We start from the raw sequence: 21,799 nt of genomic DNA on the forward strand, positions 1-21,799 counted from the left end.
TTTCAAATTTTGCCGATGATACCATACTTGAAGGTGTGGCAAACAGTGAGGATGATACCAATTGACTGCAACAGGACATAGATAGGCTAGCAGAATGGACAGACATGTGGCAGATGGAATTTAATACAAAGTGTGAGGTGATGCATTTTGGTAGAAGGGATAGGGAGAGGCAATATAGACTTAATAGCACAGTTCTAAAGAGTGTGCAGGGAGAGAGGGACCTGTGGATTCATATGCATAGATCTTTCAAGATGGCAGGACACATTGATAGAGTAGTTGGCAAAGCATACGGGATCTTGGGCTTTATAAATAGAGGTACTGAGTACAAAAGCAGGGCAGTTATGCTGAACCTTTATAAAGCTCTGTTTAGGCCATAACTAGAGCATTGCATCCAGTTCTGGTCACCACACTTTAGGAGGGATGTGAAGGTCCTTGAGCGGGTGCAGAGGAGATGAGGGATTTTAGCTACAAGATTAGGTTGGAGAAGCTGGGTTGTTCTCCTTGGAGCAAAGGAGGTTGAGGGGAGATTTGATAGAGGTGTACAAGATTATGACGGGTTTGGGAAAGGCAGACAGAGAAAGCCTGTTCCCATTAGCTGATGGTACAAGGACTAGGGAACACAGATTTAAGGTTTTAGGCAAGAGATACAGGGGGGATGTGAGGAAGAGATTTTTTATGCAGCGAATGGTAATGACCTGGAACTCGCTGCTGACAAAGGTGGTAGAAGCAGAGACAATCAATGATTTCAACAGGAAATTGGATAGGCACTTGAGGGAAATAAACTTGCAGCGCTATGGGGATAGAGCGGGGGTATAGGACGGACTGGATTGCTCTACAGAAATCCAGCATGGACTCGATGGGCCGAATGGCATCCTTCTGTGCCGTAATGACTCTATAAGAACATAAGAAATAGGAGCAGGAGTAGGCCATTTGGCCCCTCGAGCCTGCTCTGCCATTTAATAAGATCATAGCTGATCTGATCTTGGGCTCAGCTCCACTTCCCTGCCCGCTCCCCATAACCCTTCACTCCCTTATCGTTCAAAAATCTGTCTATCTCCACCTTAAATATATTCAATGACTCAGCCTCCACAGCTCTCTGGGGCAGAGAATTCCACAGATTTACAACCCTCTGAGAGAAGTTCCTCCTCATCTCAGTTTTAAATGGGCGACCCCTTATTCTGAAACTATGCCCCCTAGTTCTAGATTCCCCCACGAGTGGAAACATCCTCTCTACCTTGTCGAGCCCGCTCAGTATCTTATATGTTTCAATAAGATCGACTCTCATTCTTCTAAACTCCAATGAGTATAGGCCCAACTTGCTCAATCTTTCTTCATAAGTCAACCCCTTCATCTCAGGAATCAACCTAGTGAACCTTCTCTGAACTGCCTCCAATGCAAGTATATCCCTCCTTAAATAAGGAGACTAAAACTGTATGCAGTATTCTAGGTGTGGCCTCACCAATACCCTGTACAGTTGTAGCAGGACTTCTCTGCTTTTATACTCTATTCCCCCTTGCAATAAAGGCCAACATTCTATTTGCCTTCCTGATTACTTGCTTTACCTGCAGACTAACTTTTTGTGTTCCATGCACAAGGTCCCCCAGGTCCCTCTGTACTGCAGCATTTTATAATCTCGCTCCATTTAAATAATAATGTGTTTTTTTTATCTTTCCTGCCAAAGTTTTTTAATTAAATAAAACTCATTATCATTTCTATCTCATCTTTATTTCCAATCTTGGCAAATCCCCCAATACAGTGACAGGAATGCTTAATAAAGCCAGTTTGTGTGATTTTGGAAAGAACATTTTCTTTATCTTTTAAAAAGTATTTTGCAATTTATCTTGGAGAAAATCAAATTTCATTTAATAGTGGATATGCCCAGAAAGTTCCTACAAGAGGAAATTTTAAAGTAGCATTTTAGTTGATAATTTGTTAAGCACAGCTCCTTTGGAGACAGGTGCTAAATATGAACACCTGTCACTGTAATTCCCTGAAACGATTAGCTCCTTAACTTTCAACTTTTTACCTCACACTTGTGCACAAGCAACAGTGAGAGAGAAATGTCAGTCTGACTATTCCTTCCGACTGATTTGATTGGTTCTGGAGGACTGCAGTTGGACTGGTCTGGTTGATTCATATTAACACCTTCCAATCCCAATGAAAACAATTGAATTTTCTTGTGAAATGCCGACAATCTGACACAGTTGAAGCCTGTGTGCATTACCACAATCCGATAGCTTTTATAACTTTATCCGATCAGCATATTTTGGTAATAACATATTATCCAAGCACATTATGTGATGGAATCAATCAGAAAATCATCGAGCTCCCATTTCCTGCTTGACAATGAAATCTCCATATGGATATTACCATAGCAACAGCAGTAAATGCAGGAAATTCGCACTTGGATCAGAGGTTCTGGTGGAACAAGGTGTTCAACGACCTGCTGTACAATTCCGACATTTTCTCTTTCTGTTTCCTGAATTCCAATATTGTTTGTTTTTACCTGTGCTCTGTGGTTTTACTAATCTGCTCCGTGTCCAATTACAAGAGCCTCGCTTTATTACTCTGTGTTGCTCGGTACAGTTACCTTAACAGTGCATGTGCAGAGGGAGCGCCTGGACTCCGGGATGTCCCAATGTTAGACTCAACAACTGGCGGATTCAGACACGGGACGGTATGAGGAGACCGCCAAGAGCCGCTCCCCAAGGTGTCCCTGTCTGGCCAGCTTGCAATGGAGCTGCGCCGCCGCCAGGGCTGGCGTGTCAAGTCGGAGCCGCGGGTAACCCCGACCTGGGCATGTATCGAGTGGTGAAATATATATTTATAAAAACACTGCACGTGCTTCTAGCGAATGCTCTGTTGTGAGAGCAGCTGTTGGATAAACATCAGCCCCGCTCAGCCCCGGGTCTGACTGAGCAAGTTTGGCCTTTTGGAGAAACTACATTTCCCATGGGACGCGGCAGGGTTTCCGCGCAGACTCAGAGCCCGGCGCAGGTCCCCTATATTATGAAGCAGAGGCGGCAGCAGGGACAGTGAGGAGCCGCGATCCCCGGAGCTGGGGCATTGGGAAAGGACCGAGACTGGCAGGGAGCAGCGGCTCAGGAGGTGACAGCCCTGGTCAAGCACATGGATGGAAAAGCGGCCAGAATCTCAGCGACCCCCGTGCTAACAGGCAGCTTTTGGGCATTTCGGGCTTTTTGTTTTGTTTTTTTGCATCAACAGAAAAAAAGAAAGGTTTGCAATTCCACGTGCACAGATGTAGCTGGGGGACCCTGTGCGAACATGCAGTAGCGACAGTGCCTGCAGAGCCGGGTGTGGCGGATTACAAGTGCGAGGGTTGGGAAGGGAGAGTGCGAGGGATGTGCACCGAGCTGGGCTGTACGCACCGGGAGCCCGCCCCGTGCCTGCACATCTGGGTTCAAGCCACACTTTTTAACTTACTGAATGAGGTCGCTCTGTTTCGTTCTCGTTAAGAAGAAAGGTGGAAATGTTGGCAAGGGGAAAAGTGTCACCTTCCTGCTCCAAATCCAAAAACTAAATTCAATTCCACTGCGAACCGTGCCTCTGTCCGCCCTGGATGACAATGGGGAGTGAAGTCTCTCTACCTGCAGTTTGGGTCGCTGTTTAAGGACTATTTCCGAGCGGATCTGATGCTTTTCTGCTCTCAGAACTTTTGCTGGCGAGGTTGTAGAAGCGGGCTGGTCCCTGTGAATTGAGGCGTGCTGTGTGTGTGTGTGTTGTGTGGCCTGACCTGTGATCCCTGTCCGGTTGTGGAGGACTGACGATGAGGAGGTGCAGGGTGTCCCCGGGCGGGCTCCTCCTGGTCCTTGTGGCTTTGCTGCCGGCCCCGGCTCCGGCCGATGCCAGCGGCGAGTATTGCCACGGCTGGCGGGATTCGCAGGGGAGCTGGCACCCAGGCTTCCAGTGTCCCGAGCGCTTTGACTCGGGCTCGGCCACCATCTGCTGCGGCTCCTGCTCCCTGCGCTACTGCTGCTCCAGCACCGAGGCCAGGCTCGACCAGGGTCACTGTGACAACGACCAGCCGGCGGGCAGCAGCGACGACCAAGGCGGCAGTGAGGGCAGAGACCACAGCAACTCCTCGGCAGGTAAGAGAGCGATTGCAGGGGCTATATATGGTTTGCATTCAAAATACTTTCCCAAAAAAGCAACTTTGCTCACTGCAGGAAGGTCGGTGCATGTAACGGGCAGCTGGACAAGCACACGAGGGAGAAAGAATAGGGTGAGAGCATATACACCGGGATGGACCTGTTGGACGAAATGGCGTGGTTCTGTGCTGTAAAGTTTAGTTTAATGGAATCACTGAACTTCCTTATTTCTGTCTCATCCCCAGGTTGAAGCTGAACCTGGTCAGATTTTAACAAAAAACAAATTCTGTTGGGAAATTGCAGCAGAAACCAGACTCTCTCGATAGGGGAAAAGTAGAGGTGGTTTTGTTCTCGATACTGCCAACGTTCACTTACGAAGCGGATGTGTTCAGGAAAGTTTGTGCATTCGGAGGCTTTAGTCTTGCATTCCAGATTATAAAGACCCGTGCATTGGAAAAGCTTCAGATAAAGTCAGCTGAGATTGTCCACACAGGTTGCCGATCGGTCAGGCGTGAGATACAATTGCGGCCCCCCAGTAAATCATCCGGTTGGACCCATTTTTTTTAAAATTGAATCCCAAGTGCGGGATACACTGTCGGGAGCACTCGGGGGATTCCAGGCAAATAGCGGGAAGGTGCCGTGTTGCGGCAGCGTTGGGTCGTCACTCCGAAACAGCAGGTTTACATCAAGCTGGCAATATTTACAGGGTAATAAAGTGAGGCAGAATGGCAGATAATTGGTTGTAGCGAGGTCAGGGTATGGTTGGTCTTGGCCACACGTTGGTGCTGCACAGTGAATAGCAGATAGAAAGCTTGATTAAATTCCTGTTGCGGGTTGTAGTTCCCGATTGTAAGTGAACAGATTCCTATCCATCTGCAGGTATACAGCAAATAATCGGCTACATTTTTATTTGAGACGCACATGTGTATTAGAGTGGAGTCGGGTTACATGTTGTTGGTTATGTTTGACGGCATCAGGAATCTTTCTAACCCTCTACGTAGAAAATGCAAGCTCCGGGCTTGACATTTTAGATCCACTTGTTATGTCGAAAAAAGTGGTAACTGCAACATTAATATAATTCAGTGGGTTGTTTCAATATGTTTAATGGTGCATTCCAGTGAGATTAAAAGACCACACAAGTGATCGGAAAGTAAACCGAGCCTCAAAAACATCCAGACAAAAATACAACAAATTACCCAGACAAAATAAATAACGTGGCATCAGTAACGTTCCCATGGCTTCTAGCCCCAGCGGAACGTCTCGTTCCTTGGAGCGAGAACATTTTAACTCATTCGGGATGTACTTGCTTGTGTGTTACAGCTCTTGAAATGGCCACATGTTTAAAGAGTTGTTTTTTTTATAAACGATGAACGAATCCGCCTGTCTAATGTTGAATGGCGTTTAATTCTCACAGTTTGTTTCAGTATCAGTTTGATCCATTCGGGTGACTGCTGCGAACGTTTGGAGCGCACTGGGCTCGCCCCTCGCCCCGTTAAGGCCTCTTTTTTTTTTACCCAATTCAGGTTATTTCCATTTAGTTCAATTTTGAATGGTATCGACTTCCTAACTCTTTCTTACCGACCACATTGACTAAACTCCTCCGGTAGGCTGTATTTTATTAGTCTATAAAATTAAATGAACTTTCTATTGCTGTATTTTATTTAGACATTAAATACTGCCCAGTAAATTTATCCAGCACCCATTGGTGTCTGAAAACACAAGTTTTGTGAAGGCATTAGGGTCACCTTTTATGGGAGGATGCAGCAGGAGGAGAAGCTGTGAAAGTTTTAATGAGGTAATTGAATAATAAATAATAATTAGCAACAGATCAGACATGATCTTCATGATCTTTATACTCTATGGAGTCAATCCAAAATGACCTACCTGAACCTGGCAATAGAATAGAATAAAAGGGTCTATGATTTTATCACCAGGGGGAGGGAGTACCACTGCTGCAAATGTGCAAGTCTCCTGTGATTTGAACTAAGCTCACATCATATCTCATATCCCTGCTGGTTGTAAGGGTCTGTTTGAACGCTTTGTTTATATTGAGTCCAGGAGCAGGCATCTGTAACAAAGCTTGTTCACCTGAAGCATTTTGTAGTCCGTGTATCCCTGTGTGAACTAGCTCACATTGACTGAAATAGCAGTATGTCAGTCACCACACTACTGGAATGATGTCACCCACAGCACTTTCGAATTTATTTTTCAAACAATAAAAGCTTCATTGATCAAATCGTGTTTGACTAACTTGATTGAGTTCTTAGATGAAATAACAGAGAGGATTGATGAGGCTAACACAGTTGACATTGTGTATACAGACTTTGAAAAGGCGTTTGACAAAGTACCACACAATAGACTTGTAAGCAAAATTGAAGCCCAGGGGATTAAAGGGACAGTGGCGGCATGGATACAAAATTGGCTAAGGGACAGAAGTAGAGAGTAGTGGTGAATAGATTGAAGAGACATATACGGAGGTATTCCCCAGGGGTCGCTATTAGGATTGCTGCTGTTTTTAATACAGACACAATGTGTGAAATCTGAAATCCTCGGGACTGAATCCATGCCGGTTTTTCTGGATTTCAGGCAAGAAAATCAAGAGTCTGAATTCTGGAATCCTCGGGACTGAATCTATGCTGGATTTTGGATTTTGCTGGATTTCAGACCTCTCCATTTTCCGCTCGTCAATGTTCGGTTTTCGGATAATTGCATCTGCATATATTAATAACCTGGATTTGGGTATACATGGCATCATTTCAAAGTTTTCAGATGACATGAAATTTGGCCACAGAATAGAAGACCATGAAAAGAGTCTATGATGTTTACCACTAGGAGAAGGGATTACAAATATGGGGCACTGGTCACGCCTCAGCTGGAGTATTGTGTTCAATTCTGGACACTACACTTTAGAAAAATGGCAATTCGTTAGAGAGGGTGCAGAAGAGATTTAGTAGAATGGTACCATGGATGATGGACTTCAGTTACAAAGAACCAGAGGCGATATGAGGAACTAATTTTACACAGCGAGTTGTTGTGATCAGGAATGCACTGCCTGAAAGGGCAGTGGAAGCAGATTTAATATCCACTTTCAAAAGGGAATTGGTAAATACTTGAAGAGGAAAGAAGTTACAAGGCTTTAGGGAAAAAGCAGTGGGACTAATTAGATAGCTCTTTCAAAAGAGCTGGCACAGGTGCGATGGGCTGAATGGTCTCGCTGTGCTGAATCACACTATGATTTCTATGACTTCCTGAGCCACAAAGTGATTTAGAAAATGAAGTCCATTTAATATTGATCTAGCGACACACCAACATCCACCCAACATGTTGGGACAAGAATTCCTCTGCTCCTTATTTGTAGTATTGTATATGAATTTGTGAAGTTTCCTGTTTGGTAGTTCCAATGAAATTGTAAGCGTCTGCTTGCAATATTGCTTCACATAGTGACCAGCGGAATTCCTAACTCATTGTGTATATAGTGTTGTAACTGTCAGATGAAGTGAAAAACAGTATGAAGGAAATGGCTAACAATTTCACACCAACTGGTAGTAAATCATTAAGGAATGGTGACTACACACACATTGTTTTACAGTCAGGCCAGTTATATTATTCTTTACAAACTGGATTCCGCTAGAAATGGGATGCACTTCACTTTTCAAAGTATAGTATAAAGAGGGCATTAATAAAATATTCTTGGATTCCTCAATCCAGTTTGTAATGGTTGAAGTCCACCGCTCCAAAAGGCCCATAATTTGGCTTCACTTCTACCCTGGTTATATTGAATATCAGAAATCTGGATGGTTCTAAAATTTGTATTCCGTGTAATCCTTGCAAAGTAAGACAAAGCTGTGAAACCCAAGCTGTGTGGTGGTTTGTATTTGTTTGCCTTCATCAATGTAATTGCTGTAATTTTTTAATCTACTTTTGTGTTTTTTTTTTAAAATTGGGAGCAAGGCCTTTGAGAATGGTATGAAAAAGGAAAATGTTACACTAGTGTAGGAGGGAATCTCCTGAAGTTGGGGTTAGAACACACTGCAGGTGCAGTTAAGGGTGATATTTATCTTTCATTTAATCCATGAAGTGGTTTGATGGACGCACTGGATGCAAAACGTTGTTTTTCTAGCTGTGACATCCCTACAATGAAGGACATAAAGAAAACTCGCATATACAATGTATTTATGTAAACAAAGTTAAGTTAGGATAAGTTAGCCCAGTTGAGCAACAGATGCCCTTTTTACTGAACTACTATTAATACAATCACTTAGATCAATACAGTATTCAATATATTTTCCTTTAGATCAAATGAGTTAAGGTAGGCTATCTAACAACACTGTTTTTAAAGTTTGTTACCCTTGCTTTTTGTTGAGAAAGATCTGTTGAAATTAATATGTTACTAATCTTTCAGGCAACCAAGTTAATTTTTTCCCTCCCATACCAACAAATTGACCTTCAAGTGGTAAATGCATGGAAAAGGAATAACTTAAACCCCATCATTTGATTGGTCTGGTGAAAGAAACAACTGTGGGATTCTCAGCCCATCTTGCCTGAGTTTTATGTAATGTAGCAAAATCAGAAAAAATAGCTGGGGTGTGACCTAGAATAGAATCCAAATGCTAAGGAATAAGAAAATATTAGATGGACATCTTTTTGTTATATTTGCTTTTAGTGCTCATAATTTAGGATAATTCCAGTTCCACACATGCTGAAATGGACTTTGTAATTTGGGCCAGTTATGTTGGCCGCATGAAATTATTTAATATTGTCAAGCGTGTATCACCTGAGAATGTATCCAGCTTCAATGCAAGTCTCTCTATGTATTATGCACAAAACCCAAATTGCTTGCAGTTCTTGTGCTACCAGATCCAGAATGAAAACCAATGTATTTTACTCGTTTTCTTTATTCCATTTGTGACCAATTCATCATCAGAGAAACACACTAAATGTTCAGTTGTCTCATTTTTGTTTGTGGGGCATTGTTGGTGCAGAATGGCGGTTGCATGTATCTATGTAACAACCATCACTGTACTTTAATTCATTGTGTGTGAAGCACCTTTACATATTTCAATGTGATGAGGCACTATATAAATGTAAATAGTGGTACTATTTATGCAGCATTTTGAGGACTGGACTTTGGGGTTGTTCCAGCCCCAATGTGTACTGGAACTTGTGCATGGGCATTTACATGGGCTATATTGTTGACTTTAGACTGGGCAATGTACCCAAAGTGTTAATAATACAGCTTTACCAGTAGAGCATGAATGTTTGCATGATAAGTTAAAGCTAATTATTATTTTGCAACAAACAGTCCTCAATGTTTGGCATTTATGTGCATTGCTCCATAACTCCTGTCATGCATAGATTCCCTATGCTTGTCGTTAGAAATATTGTATATCAGGATATGTGAGCCTGTAAAATAAACAGAATGTCTAATGACCGTGACAATGAGCTCCAGGTGTTCCTTCACAAGTGTGAAAGTCCTTTACAACTCGCACTTAAACTTGCTTTCACTCGCAGCAGCAGTGAGCTATCCTCCTATATTTGTGTCTCCACACCAGATGGCAACTGTGAACATTTTACGATATCTCACTCTGTTGTGATTATACAGTAGCTTTTATTAAAGCTGGGCTGGTGGTCATTTGACTCTCAATTAGACAGGAGACTGAAATCCTAGGGCTACCTCTCATCCAGAATCATCAGTACTAAGCTGGGCCCTAGGTAGGATGTTGAGAGGAGGAAGAATGGTTCCATGTCAGAGAACTGGGAACGCTGACAAAAGCATAGAAGTAATGCTGAACCTGTACAAATCATTGGTTAAGCTACAGTTGGAATATTGGTCTGGAAATTGAAGATGCTAACACTGGCCGTTTTGTTGAAATAAATGTCGGCCACCTTGTGGGTCCCGTGGCGGCCGCCATTTTCGGCAGGCTTGCTGCGCTGCCGTTGCCTGCGCTCGCAAGTATTTTAATTAGTAGGAGCATGCAATGCCGAATTGACGCCTGTTCATTCATTTTGGAGCTCGCTGCTCATCTTGCCACTTTTTCCAAATCTTGCCATTCTCTCCAAAGCATGCCCGTGCATGCTGCCGCTGACAGCACGGAGAGGCTGGAAAAAGTGGCGGTGAGTTCGAACCCGTACAGCAAACAGCTGCTGGGATAATTGTTAACTATGGAGAGCTCAGACTATGTAATTGGAGTGAAAACTGCTACCAATGAAATGGATCAAATCTGCTGGTCAGTCAAACATTATAGAAGCTAAATACTTTTTAAAATAAGCTGTACTGTACTACAGTTATAACCGCAGGAACAAAAATCAAAACTGCATTTCCTTAAATTTTATACATTGGGGTTTTCTAGTTTAGTAACTGATAAAATAATACGCACATTTTGGAAGTAGGCTTGAGAGCATATTTTCACCAAGAGTTCGTCAAAAGTCTGCTGTTAAAAATTTAATTTAATTCTCCTCTGCACCATTCATAACAGTAAACCCCTGACGGAGAGTTCATGTTCCCCCTTTTTTAACTTATTTCCATTGATATCTCATGCAACGGTTTAAGGACATCTGTGCCATAGTCCTGATCTGGTGTTTCCAGCCACAGTCCCTCCAGATCTGAGCCTGTGCTTTAAGAGCCAATCACCAGGGAGTGAACGCCGTATGCGATATGCAGGCACTGCGTCACTGCTAGCTGTAAGATGGTGCATCCTTCTCCAGCACCGTGGTGGAGCATAAACCTCCACACAGCAACCATCTGGGTGAAAGATCTATGGAGCTTTGGCAGCCAGCGAAGGTGGGAGTACCAGGCAGTTTGGCACCCATTTATGGACCCCAAACCAAAACCCAGACAAATGTCAGCGAAAGTAAGAGTGGAGCCATGGACAAATAACTGTGTCGTGATATGCCATAACGCTCCCAACCCGATCAAGGCCATCGGCAGACTCCATAGCAAAACCCTGAAGCCATCACCAAATACTCCCGACACAGCACATTGCCCAAGAACTGATCCTTCAGACGCGACCTTCGGCGAAGGTTAGCGCCAGAAAGAGTGGGTTGCACAAGAGAATCTCCGCTCCGTTCATGTGAGTTAGCAGGCAGCACCAAAATTTGGGGGCAGCCATTAGCCTTGGCCAGCAGTGTTACTGGCAGGTTTCCGGCCTACTCTAATTTCTAAACTATTGTGTCCAATTTTACGTGCCTTATTTTAAGAAGGATGCCAAGGCCATGTAAAAAGTATGGAAGAGATTTATTACGATGGTAACAGGGATAAGCGTATTTAGTTCTGCAAGACTAGAGAAATTGTGGCTTTTTTCTTCATTAGAACAAAAAGTTGAGACGAGATCCAATAGAAGTGATCAAAGGGAAACATCGGTGCCTACCAATAAGTGAGCTGGTATATTTGCTCTTCAGGATGATCCTGGAGTAGTGGGCAGTTTTGGGAGAAGAGTGAGTTCTGATAGTGGTTGATGTGGTCCAGCCAGATCTGGTGATGGATAGTTAAACCTGTTCTGCACCAGATATGTGTGAATCTGTGCCCCTTAGAATTGAGGGAATAAAGGTGGGGATCATACTAGGGGAATTACCAAGATGGGTCACGGTAAAAGTTTTATTGGGGACAAGGGCATCAAAAGTGGAGATGAGGCAGTGGTTTGAGAAAATGAACAGCTGTAGATGTATTGAGGTAAATGGAATGCTGAAGGCTAAGCAGTTGGGAATTGTAAACTACTTGGTCGGGGGGGGAGGAGAAGGGGATTTTTTTTTTGCAGGGATGGATGCAGAAGCAACTTGTGTTGGAAGGCCATGGGGGTGTGGATGGTGAGGGATATGAGGAAGTGGTTGGTGATCGCCTTGTCAGTGATTGAAACTATGGGAGTAGAGGCCTTGCAAGATGTCTAGGTACAGGTAAGAGAGCTTAAATGGAGGGAGTGGTTTAGGGAGAATAAGTCTATGGTGAATTCAGAGGCGATAGGACAAAGGGAGATAAATGAGCTGTAGGTTGAAACGACAGAGAACAAAGAGATGCTCAGTGCTGAGGATAATGGAAGGAGGAATCTCTGGGAGGGGCTCGGGAGGTGATAGGCGATGAAGATTTTAAAGGAGAGGCGAGAGGAACAATGAGGTGCTTGAAGGAGGACATAGAGTCAAAGACATAGAAGCAGTAACTAAGGTGTGACTTGGGGGATAAGGGCCCCACTGCTACTGCGATTGTTTGGGCGGGACAGCTGTTGGAAAAATCCAGGTGGGGAGGCTTCAGTAAAGGGCAAGGTGTCACCACCCATAAGCCACATTTCAGTCACAGTCAGGATGTTAATATGATCATTCATAATAAGGTTGTGGATGGCAAGGCTGAGGGGGTGGACATTCTGAACGAAAATGCGGAGAGGAGTGGCGATTGTTCATCAGTTGGCAGTGTCCAAGGTGGTGGGTTGGGTTGACTGGGATGGAAACGAGCTTGGTGAGATGGTAAGGTCAGTGAGAAAGGAGAATGGGACAGTTTGGTGTTGCTGCTTATTAGAATACCTAGATGGGCCCTTTGAACTATGCCAAGAGAGGCATAGAGGGTGTCCTGGGCTTATTCAAGGGGGTTTCAAACCTGCCGTGCCGACAGGAGAATAAAAAGGTTGCTGAGTAGTGATGGTTTGGGTAGGAATCTGAGGGGGGTGCAAAGTATCAGAGGGGAGAAAGGGAAGATGGCAAGACCAAGAGAGAGGGTAAAGGGGTCAAGGAAAGAGAACTAGAAGTAATGGCTGCTTTTCTGGACTGCAGCCCAAGATCTGTATGGAAATGGACACAAAGGGATGGGTAACTAACTACTATATATCTGGCCAGGAGAGTACTCTGAATATGTTCTGAGAATCAAATAAAATTCAATCTGATCCTCAAAGAACTGAAATGGGAACAGTGTGATTGTTCCCTGCAGTGTAGTGATGCAATGATTGTTTTTTTTTAATGCAGCTTGTAGAACAGAAACCTGTTACCAAACTTGCTTAACTGTAGGGGTGAAAATCAACTAACCATCAGAAAGGCTTTCATTCTAAAGAAATAAACCTAGTCTGAAATGTTTGAATAATACTGTATAATTGAGTTTTTTTTCCATTTTTGTTTTACAAACCAGGCAAAAAGAAATAGCAGGAAATATTTAAGTGTTCAAGGAGCCTTGTAACTCATTGTTTTCATTACAAGCAGCAGATTCTAGCTGTAACAGGATATTTGGTTAAAAAAACACAAAATGTACATGAATCCCCATCACAGTTCTTCTCCTCCATCTCCTCAGTTGTATCCTGAGTTTTGCTAATCACTAATCCAATGGGATATTCAGGAGAAACTTCTTTACCCAGAGAGTGGTTAGAATGCAGAACTTTAAAAAAATGTGATCCTGAAATGTGGGTGTCACTGGCAAGGCCAGCATTTATTGCCCATCCCTAATTGCCCTTGAGAAGGTGGTAGTGAGCCACCTTCTTGAACCACTGCAGTCCTTGTGGTGACGGTATTCCCATAGTGTTGTTGGGAGGGAGATCCAGGATTTTGACCCAGCAATGATGAAGGAATGACAATATATTTCCAAGTCAGGATGGTGCGTAACTTGGAGGGGAGCTTGCAGGTGAGAGTGTTCCCATGCGCTTGCTGGCCTTGTCCTTCTAGGTGGTAGAGGTCGCAGGTTTGGGAGATGCTGTTGAAGAAGCTTTGGTGAGTTGCTGCATTGCATCTTGTAGATGGTCCACAGTGCGTCGGTGGTGGAGGGAGTAAATGTTTAAAGTGGTGGATGGGGTGCCAATCAAGCGGGCTGCTTTGTCCTGGATGGTATCGAGCTTCTAGAGTGTTGTTGGAGCTCCACTCATCCAGCAAGTGGAGAGTATTCCATCACACTCCTGACTTGTGCCTTGTAGATGGTGGAAAGACTTTGGGGAGTCAGGAGGTGAGACACTCTCTGCAGAATACCCAGCCTCTGGCATGCTCTTGTGGACACATTATTTATGGATGTGTTTATCTGTACTAACAGAAAGACAGTCGTTTCTCCGGCTCTCCATTATCACATGATCTGTTGCTAATTGGTCCCCTTGGCAGATAAGCCACACCCTGACGTTCCTCTGGAATGTGTAACTGGAACCGTCCAGCCCAAGTTCTGATTGATTTTCCAATTTGTAATTCGATCCATTTTGACTTCAGAAGCCAGAGGATAGATCTTCCCAAAAGCCACCAAGACCAGCCGAGGTCCCTTACCCCAGCACAAGTGCATCCCTCCCCCAGCCGAAGTCCCTTGCACCCACGCAAGTGCTGTCTCCGCCAGCTGAAAGCTGAAGTCCCTTACCCCAACACATGTGCTGCCTCCCTCAGCCAAGTTCCAGCCAAAGTCCCTTACCCCAGCACAAGTGCATCCATTACCCAAGTGCGAGTGCATGACCTTACCCCCCCCCCCTCCATAGATGGGGCATTGTGTGCGGATTGTTAACAGGTTTATTGGGTATGAAGTGAATAGTGACAGTCGTGACTTCTGGATTTCATCCACCCCAATGATGTCCCATGTAACACACGCACCATGTTTGCACACACCAGGAGTTTGGAAGAATGTGATCAGTCTTCTCTAATATTTGTCCTAGCTCTCGCTTCTGCGCAGGCATTGGGAGACTCATGTGCAGAAGGTTGACGTAGTACAAATAGTTATTCAGATTATTTACATAGCTGATGCAGTGGGGAATTCAGAACTTGCTGCCAGAAGGAGTAATTGAGGCGAATAATTCGGATGCAGTTAAGAGGAAGCTAGATACACACATGGGGGAGAAAGGAATAGGTGGTTATGCTGAAGGGGTTAAATGACGAGGGATAGGAGGAGGCTCGTGAGGAGCATAAACACTGGCATAGATTTGTTGGGCCAAATGACCTGTTTCTGTGCTGTACATTCTATGTATTCGACTGCCTGTTAATATAAGAACATAAGAAATAGGAGTAGGCCACCTAGCCCCTCGAGCCTGCTCCGCCATTTAATAATGGTATCTTGGCCTTCATTGCAGAGGGGATGGAGTATAAAAGCAGGGAAGTCTTGCTATAGCTATATAAGGTGTTGGTGAAGTCACACCTGGAATACTGCGTGCAGTTTTGGTTTCCATATTTACAAAAGGATATATTTGCTTTGGAGGCAATTCAGAGCAGGTTCACTAGGTTGATTCTGGGGATGAAGGGGTTGACTTATGAGGAAAGGTTGAGGTAGGTTAGGCCTCTACTCATTGGAATTCAGATATGAGGTGTGATTTTATCAAAACGTATAAGATTGAGGGGGCTTGACAAGGTGGATGCAGAGAGGATGTTTCCACTGATGGGGAGACTAGAACTAGAGGGCATGATCTTAGAATAAGGGGCTGACCATTTAAAACAGAGATGAGGAGAAACTTCTTCTGAGGGTTGTAAATCTGTAGAATTCGCTGCCTCAGAGCTGTGGAAGCTGTAACATTGAATAAATTTAAGACAGAAATAGACAGTTTCTTAAACGATAAAGGGTTATGGGGAGCGGGCGGGAAAGTGGAGCTGAGTCCATGATCAGATCAGCCATGATATTGAATGGCGGAACAGACTCGAGGGGCCATATGGCCTACTCCTGTTCCTATTTCTTGTGTTCTTATGGCTGATCTGATCATGGACTCTGCTCCACTTCCCTGCCTGCTCCCCATAACCCTTCATTACCAAAAATCGGTCTATCTCCGCCTTAAATATATTCAATGATCCAGTCTCCACAGCTCTCTGGGGCAGAGATTTATTCCTCCGAGAAGAAATTCCTCCTCATCTCAGTTTTATCTCATCTCATATTCTGAGATTATGTCCTGTAGTTTTAGTTTCCCCTATGAGTAGAAATATCCTCTCTGCATCTACCTTGTCTAGCTCCCTCATTATCTTATATGTTTCAATAAGATCACCTCGTTCTTCTGAATTCCAATATGTATAGGCCCAACCTACGTTCATAAGTCAAACCCTCATCTCCGGAATCAACCTAGTGAGCCTTCCTTGAACAGCCTCCAGTTCAAGTATGTCCTTCCTTAAATGCGGAGACCAAAACAGCACGCAGTACTCTAGGTGTGGCCTCACCAATACCCTGTACAGTTGTAGCAAGACTTCTCTGTTTTTATACTCTTTTCCCCCCTTTCAATAAAGGCCAACATTCCATTTGCTTTCCTGATTACTTGCTGTACCTGCATACTAACTTTTTGTGTTTCATGATGGTGGCAGAGTCTGGGCCATGAAATTGTCCATGGGAACTAAAAGTATTGGTGTATGATTGACCAACTAGTGACACATTTGTAAGAGTTGCATCTGCTCCGGATACCTTTCTTCCATGAGATGCAGCATTCCTCTGAAACAAATACAGGTACTGCATCTAGGGATAGCTCTGTCATCTCTGTGCTTGTCCCAGTGGGCCATTTTTAGTTATCTCAATTGTTGTAGAAAGTATATGGAAATATTGTTTTGAAACACTCATTTCATTCTGGCATCTTAGTATATTTATATCTATCTTTTCTTTTGCATCCTTGCTTCTAATCTTTTGAGTTCAGTATTAGCGCTGATCATTTAAACATAGGCCAGTAGAACATCATTCCTGTTAATTAAGACTGCATTAGGTGCTGTATGTGTTTGTCAACTGTGTTTTTCTTCTGTAGTACATGCTTGTTAAAACATGGTATGTTTCTTTTCCTCTCTTTCTCCAGTGCCGATCTACGTGCCTTTCCTCATTGTTGGCTCTGTATTTGTGGCCTTTGTCATCGTAGGCTCGTTCGTGGCGGCCTGCTGCTGCAGGTGCCTCAAGCCCAAGCAAGAGCCGCAGCAGAGCAGAGCTCCGACAGGAAGTCGCCTAATGGAAACTATTCCTATGATCTCGAGCTCTGGCAATCCCAGAGGATCTTCATCACGGCAATCCAGCACCGCTGCCAGTTCCAGCTCCAGCGCCAACTCCGGGGCCAGGGGTCCCCCTCTAAGAACACAAACAAACTGCTGTCTGCCAGCAGAAGGGGCAATGAATAATATATACTTGAATATGCCACCTAATTTCTCGGTGATGAACTGCCAGCAGGCTCCACAGATTATGCCACATCAAGCCCAGTTTTTACACCCTCAATATTTGGGTTATGCTGTTCAACATGACTCTTTGGCAATGACCCCTACTCCTCCCTACATGGACGGACTGCAGAATGGTTACCGACAAATGCAGACCCCCTTCCCTCATGGCAATGGGAATACTGAACAGATGGTGTATACGACAGTAACTGTTTAGAAAGATGCTTCTCTATTTTTGTAATGTCTGCTATGAGGAGGTCATCTGTACAAAATGTGAGAAACGTAACTCTGCGTCTTTTAAGCAATTAGTTTGTGAAATTTATCTCGGATGAGATCGCAAAAAAACTTTTAGGTGTATGTGAAAAAATGTTATAAAATGTGCTACCGTTGATACCTGGTGGCTAGTGCTGCCCTATGGATGATCCTGGAATTATCTGGTGGTTAGTGCTGCCTGTTGGATGCTCTTGGGAGTATCGGGTGGTTAGTGCTGCCCAGTCAACAATCCTGGTAGTACTTGATCAGTGCTGCTCAGTTAATACTTGGTGGTCAGTACTCTACCATGCACAATAATGGGAATATAGAGTGCTCATTGTTGCTCACTGAGTCTGGTCCCACAGTAAACTGGATGTACATGGTGGTCAGTATTGTCTCATTGATGGTTGTGGAAGTCCATGCAGTCAGTTCTGTTGCATTGCTTACAGTGAGAGTACACAGCAGCCAGTGTTACTGCATTGATGATCACAGGTTAGAGTTCAGAGTGGGGGTGGTCAGTAAAATATTACCTTGGCTGGTCACTATAGTGTTCTGATAAGTGACCTACACTTATCTGTTGTATCCCCCTTCTTCACTGAAAACCATTCTATTTAATGTCTTACACAAACCGGCCTCAACACTGCTCTTCTCAAAAATGGCTAATTAGTTCCTATTAATAACAAAATGACTTGGGTACACCAAATTTCAGTTTGGTACAGGATCATAATTAGGTCCAAAAATGGTAAAACTCAATTACTTATAGGACATTAGTCAAAAATGTGGTTTGAATCCTGAGCAATTTTGACTACAAATTTTTACTGGGCCGTTTGTGGTAAACTAGTCTAATTAACTGTGAAGCATGCTAGTACCTTGGCTACAGCAGAGGAAAAACATAGCCAATTCTGATAAAAGAAATCCATGCAACAATAGTGGAGAGTGCCATAATCTTTTATCAAATTCATCACTGACAAGTGTTCCAACAAATTAACTACAGTGTAAGGGGTTCATACTTGCCTTCATTTAATTTAACAACTAAATGTCTAACATTTTGAGCTGCAGAATAAATTAACCTGAAATTTAATTTTAATTCTATATATTGAGTTTGTCAGTTCCCGGCTCCATAAATGTAACTCCATCATTCCCAGTTAATTCCGAGAATTTTCCAAATAAATCAGAGGTTTAGTTCATTCTCACTTATTTCAAATAATTTTGAACAAGTCATAAAGAATTTTACTTGTGATGGTTGTATTTATTGGAAGCCCTGCCTGGCAGCTGCAAGTAAAGATTTTAATTCAGAATCAGATTGTTTTGAATATTCAAATATTGATGATGCTTAAGTTAATTTAGAATATACAGGTTTCAACAAAATCTTTAAAGGAACTCAAACCGATCGCAAGTCAGTCCTTTTTTTGAAATTGTACTGTAAAATATGGTATGTAAGTTGCAGCAGTGTATACTCATTTTAATGGTTGATAGTGTGGTAGAAACTGTACAAACAGCTATGAACAACTTGTACATTGGATTATCATGCCATATGATATATAAACTAATGTATATCTTGAATACTCCACTTTATTCCAGTTTTTGCAGTGAAACATGCATTTAACTCTGTGCTGAATTCCCTGAGGCATAGTATTTGGATATTGAGGCCATCCATCAAGTTTCTTTTTAAAATAAATTCATTTTTGTAAAATCAACTGTTATCATTTAAAAGACAGTACCCAAACATACATTCATTATTCACATTGAGAGTAAAAACTATGCAAGCAACGGAAAGTTTATACAAGAAAATCCAAAGATCTATGCAAAAAGATGACAATTAGATAAATTGATGTACTTGCTAAAGTGATATGACATATATTTGAAAATTAATTTTGATTAGTAATGTCATCCTTAATTTCTTTGAATTCTGCAATAGGCATAAGCAGAATGCACTATTCTGTGGGAAACTATGGTTCCTGTCTATTTTGCAGAATTATTGGAACCACAAGTGTCTTTTTTACCTCCCCCATCCCCATCACACCACAACATTCATGGCATTATTCAACGGAACAGTTCAGCCCTCATGCCCTTTATGACTTTCCTCTGCTGTCCCTCCAGGAGTCATTGGAGTGCTGCAGTATAAGGCCAGTCTTCAGGTTAGTATTCCCATGTGAGATACCCTCGTGAAAATTAAAAGTAAAAAAGGTATCAAATCAATCATTCCACTTTCTCCTCCATTCTCCCTGTCCATGCAGCACGTGCTGCAAGTAGGTTTTCTGGTCTCAACATTTTGCAGTGTTGCATGAGCTAGCCACTACAATGTGTGAAATCAGTAGTGGGGAGGGGCAAGAGGAAGTCAAAGTGGATGCTGTGGTGGCCTTGGGCAGTATGCTGATGCTCCAACACACTGCACCACTTAGACATTTGCTTGTGGGTATTGAAAATTCAGAAAGTTAGTACCTGTATTTGAATTTGGTGATGCTAGAATGCAGTCCTCTCGTATGTTAATGATCAGTGGCAAAAATAGTCTTTTGATTTAACCCAAAATGAACAGGAAATTCTTGGCTCAGTAGACTATAGAGCTCCTGTTAGTCTTTGGAACTGGAGCAACTGGCTTTGGACCAATTTTCTGTTCAGTTTAGAAAGTTGAACCAAATTACTGCTTGCTGCAAAAGTACAGAGCCTAATCAACCATAGTGGTGAGTGTGCATTTCACATTGTGCACAATGATTCCCTGTGTACCTCTCAGGTGAAACTCTTTGCTACAGTTTCTTTTGTAATATAGAAATAATAAATTTTATTGTGTAGAAATATTGCAAATGAAAGAGAAACTGAATTGTATAGAGTATTTCCCTTAATGTTGTACACATTTTGTATGTGTAAAATACACCATAAACATAAGCCAAGTCTGTAATATTCCAAAGGGCATTTAAGTGTGTGTCTTGATACAGAACCGAAACTACATTTTCATAATAAACTTATGTGGCAATATCATTTCTCATGTTTAAATTGAGACAATCAGGATATTAATTAAGTCACATTCAGAAACGATTTCACTTTCTCTTTATAAAAGTGTCAACAGACCTGCTGTATAGTTCCACAATTTTTTGTTTTTATTACAAGTTTGTGATTGAAATAGGCATGACAAACCTATATCTGATAGGATTTGCCAATATTTTTCCTCCACAGTAAAATGCTACGCTATTCACTATCTTATTCATTTCAGCCTTGCTTGCTGAATAAAACTGCTAACTAGTGACAAAATGTGGCGTTAAGCAGCAAGTGGTAGCAGTAAATGATGGTGTCAACTTGGTACAGGAGTGGGTGGTTAGTTAAAGCACTATGATCTCATCAGTGATGTTTTCACAAGATATTACATGATTTCAAGTTTGATGTAGTGTACAGTGTCTTGTACATAGGTCATTTTCCCCAACTGTTCTATCAGCTTTATGCTGGTGTTTTTCTCCACATGAAGTACAGATTATAAAATTCTAACAATTATTTGAAATATAACGGCATATATTTTGAAAATCGGCCTTTTGAACAAAATATTTTAGAGTTCTGAACCTGCATCTGGTTACATTCACTGGACAACATACTGAACAATGTCACACTGAATGACAGTGGAATTGAAACAATTTTCATGAAGATAAAGCACATTAATTGACCACATGTAATGTAACAGATTCAAAGTTGCTTAAAATTGCTTGGTGCCCTGCTGGTGGGTCTGAGTTATCCAGTGAGGAGCTAAGTAATGCACACTAGGAAGGTCCCAGTTTTGATCCCTGATCCGTGGTGTTAATTGATTTCAGTCAGGGTAGGTGATAGGGTTCACCAATTAGCTTCAACATCCCTGGGTTCAGAAGGCAGCCAGGGTTTGTGCTCTTGATCACTACACAGATATCCCTGATAGAAATGCACATATGTGGAGGTTGCATGAGCACAGGATCAATTGTGGCTGTCATACTCTTATGATTGAACAGCTGATCATTGCCTAGTTCATGCATTAAAAAAAATAGACATATGTGGGTGAGATTCCAGATGACAAAAGGAAAGGGTGGAATTAGATGCCAGCAGGGGACAATGTCTACAAGAGTAGGTGAGGGGCAGGAGGAAAGACGAGAAAACTGGCAAGATGAGCGAGGAAAAAGTAGTGTTTGGCATGAATTATCTATTTTAAGAGCTGGGCAACATGCTGGCACTGCATGTTACTTTAACAGGCTGTCCACCAGAGTGTTATGGAGTGCAAGTTCATTGCCAGAAACACAGAGTTCTCTTTCTTGGCCATGCCATCGAAAGGGAAGCATTTCTCCAAAGGGATGAAGAGAAATTTAGATGTTGGGCCTCTTTTTTTTCCCACCACAGCTATTTTAATTGGATCTCACATTCTGAGTCAAACACTGAAAATGCAGCTTTAAGGCTAGGGAGGA

At 42.7% G+C, this 21,799-nt stretch overlaps 1 protein-coding gene across 1 annotated transcript; it reads left to right on the forward strand.

Annotated features, from left to right (window-relative positions):
- Window positions 1-3,144: 3,144 nt before the first annotated feature.
- LOC139275167 (protein shisa-2 homolog) lies at window positions 3,145-20,358 on the forward strand. The gene is made up of 2 exons (XM_070892253.1): window positions 3,145-4,109; window positions 16,790-20,358. The coding sequence occupies exons 1-2, from the start codon at window positions 3,788-3,790 to the stop codon at window positions 17,350-17,352; spliced, it is 885 nt and encodes a 294-aa protein (XP_070748354.1). The 5' UTR covers window positions 3,145-3,787; the 3' UTR covers window positions 17,353-20,358.
- The last annotated feature ends 1,441 nt before the right edge of the window (window positions 20,359-21,799 follow it).

Source organism: Pristiophorus japonicus, chromosome 10 (genome assembly GCF_044704955.1).
Source record: "Pristiophorus japonicus isolate sPriJap1 chromosome 10, sPriJap1.hap1, whole genome shotgun sequence".
Taxonomy (NCBI): Eukaryota; Metazoa; Chordata; class Chondrichthyes; family Pristiophoridae; genus Pristiophorus; species Pristiophorus japonicus.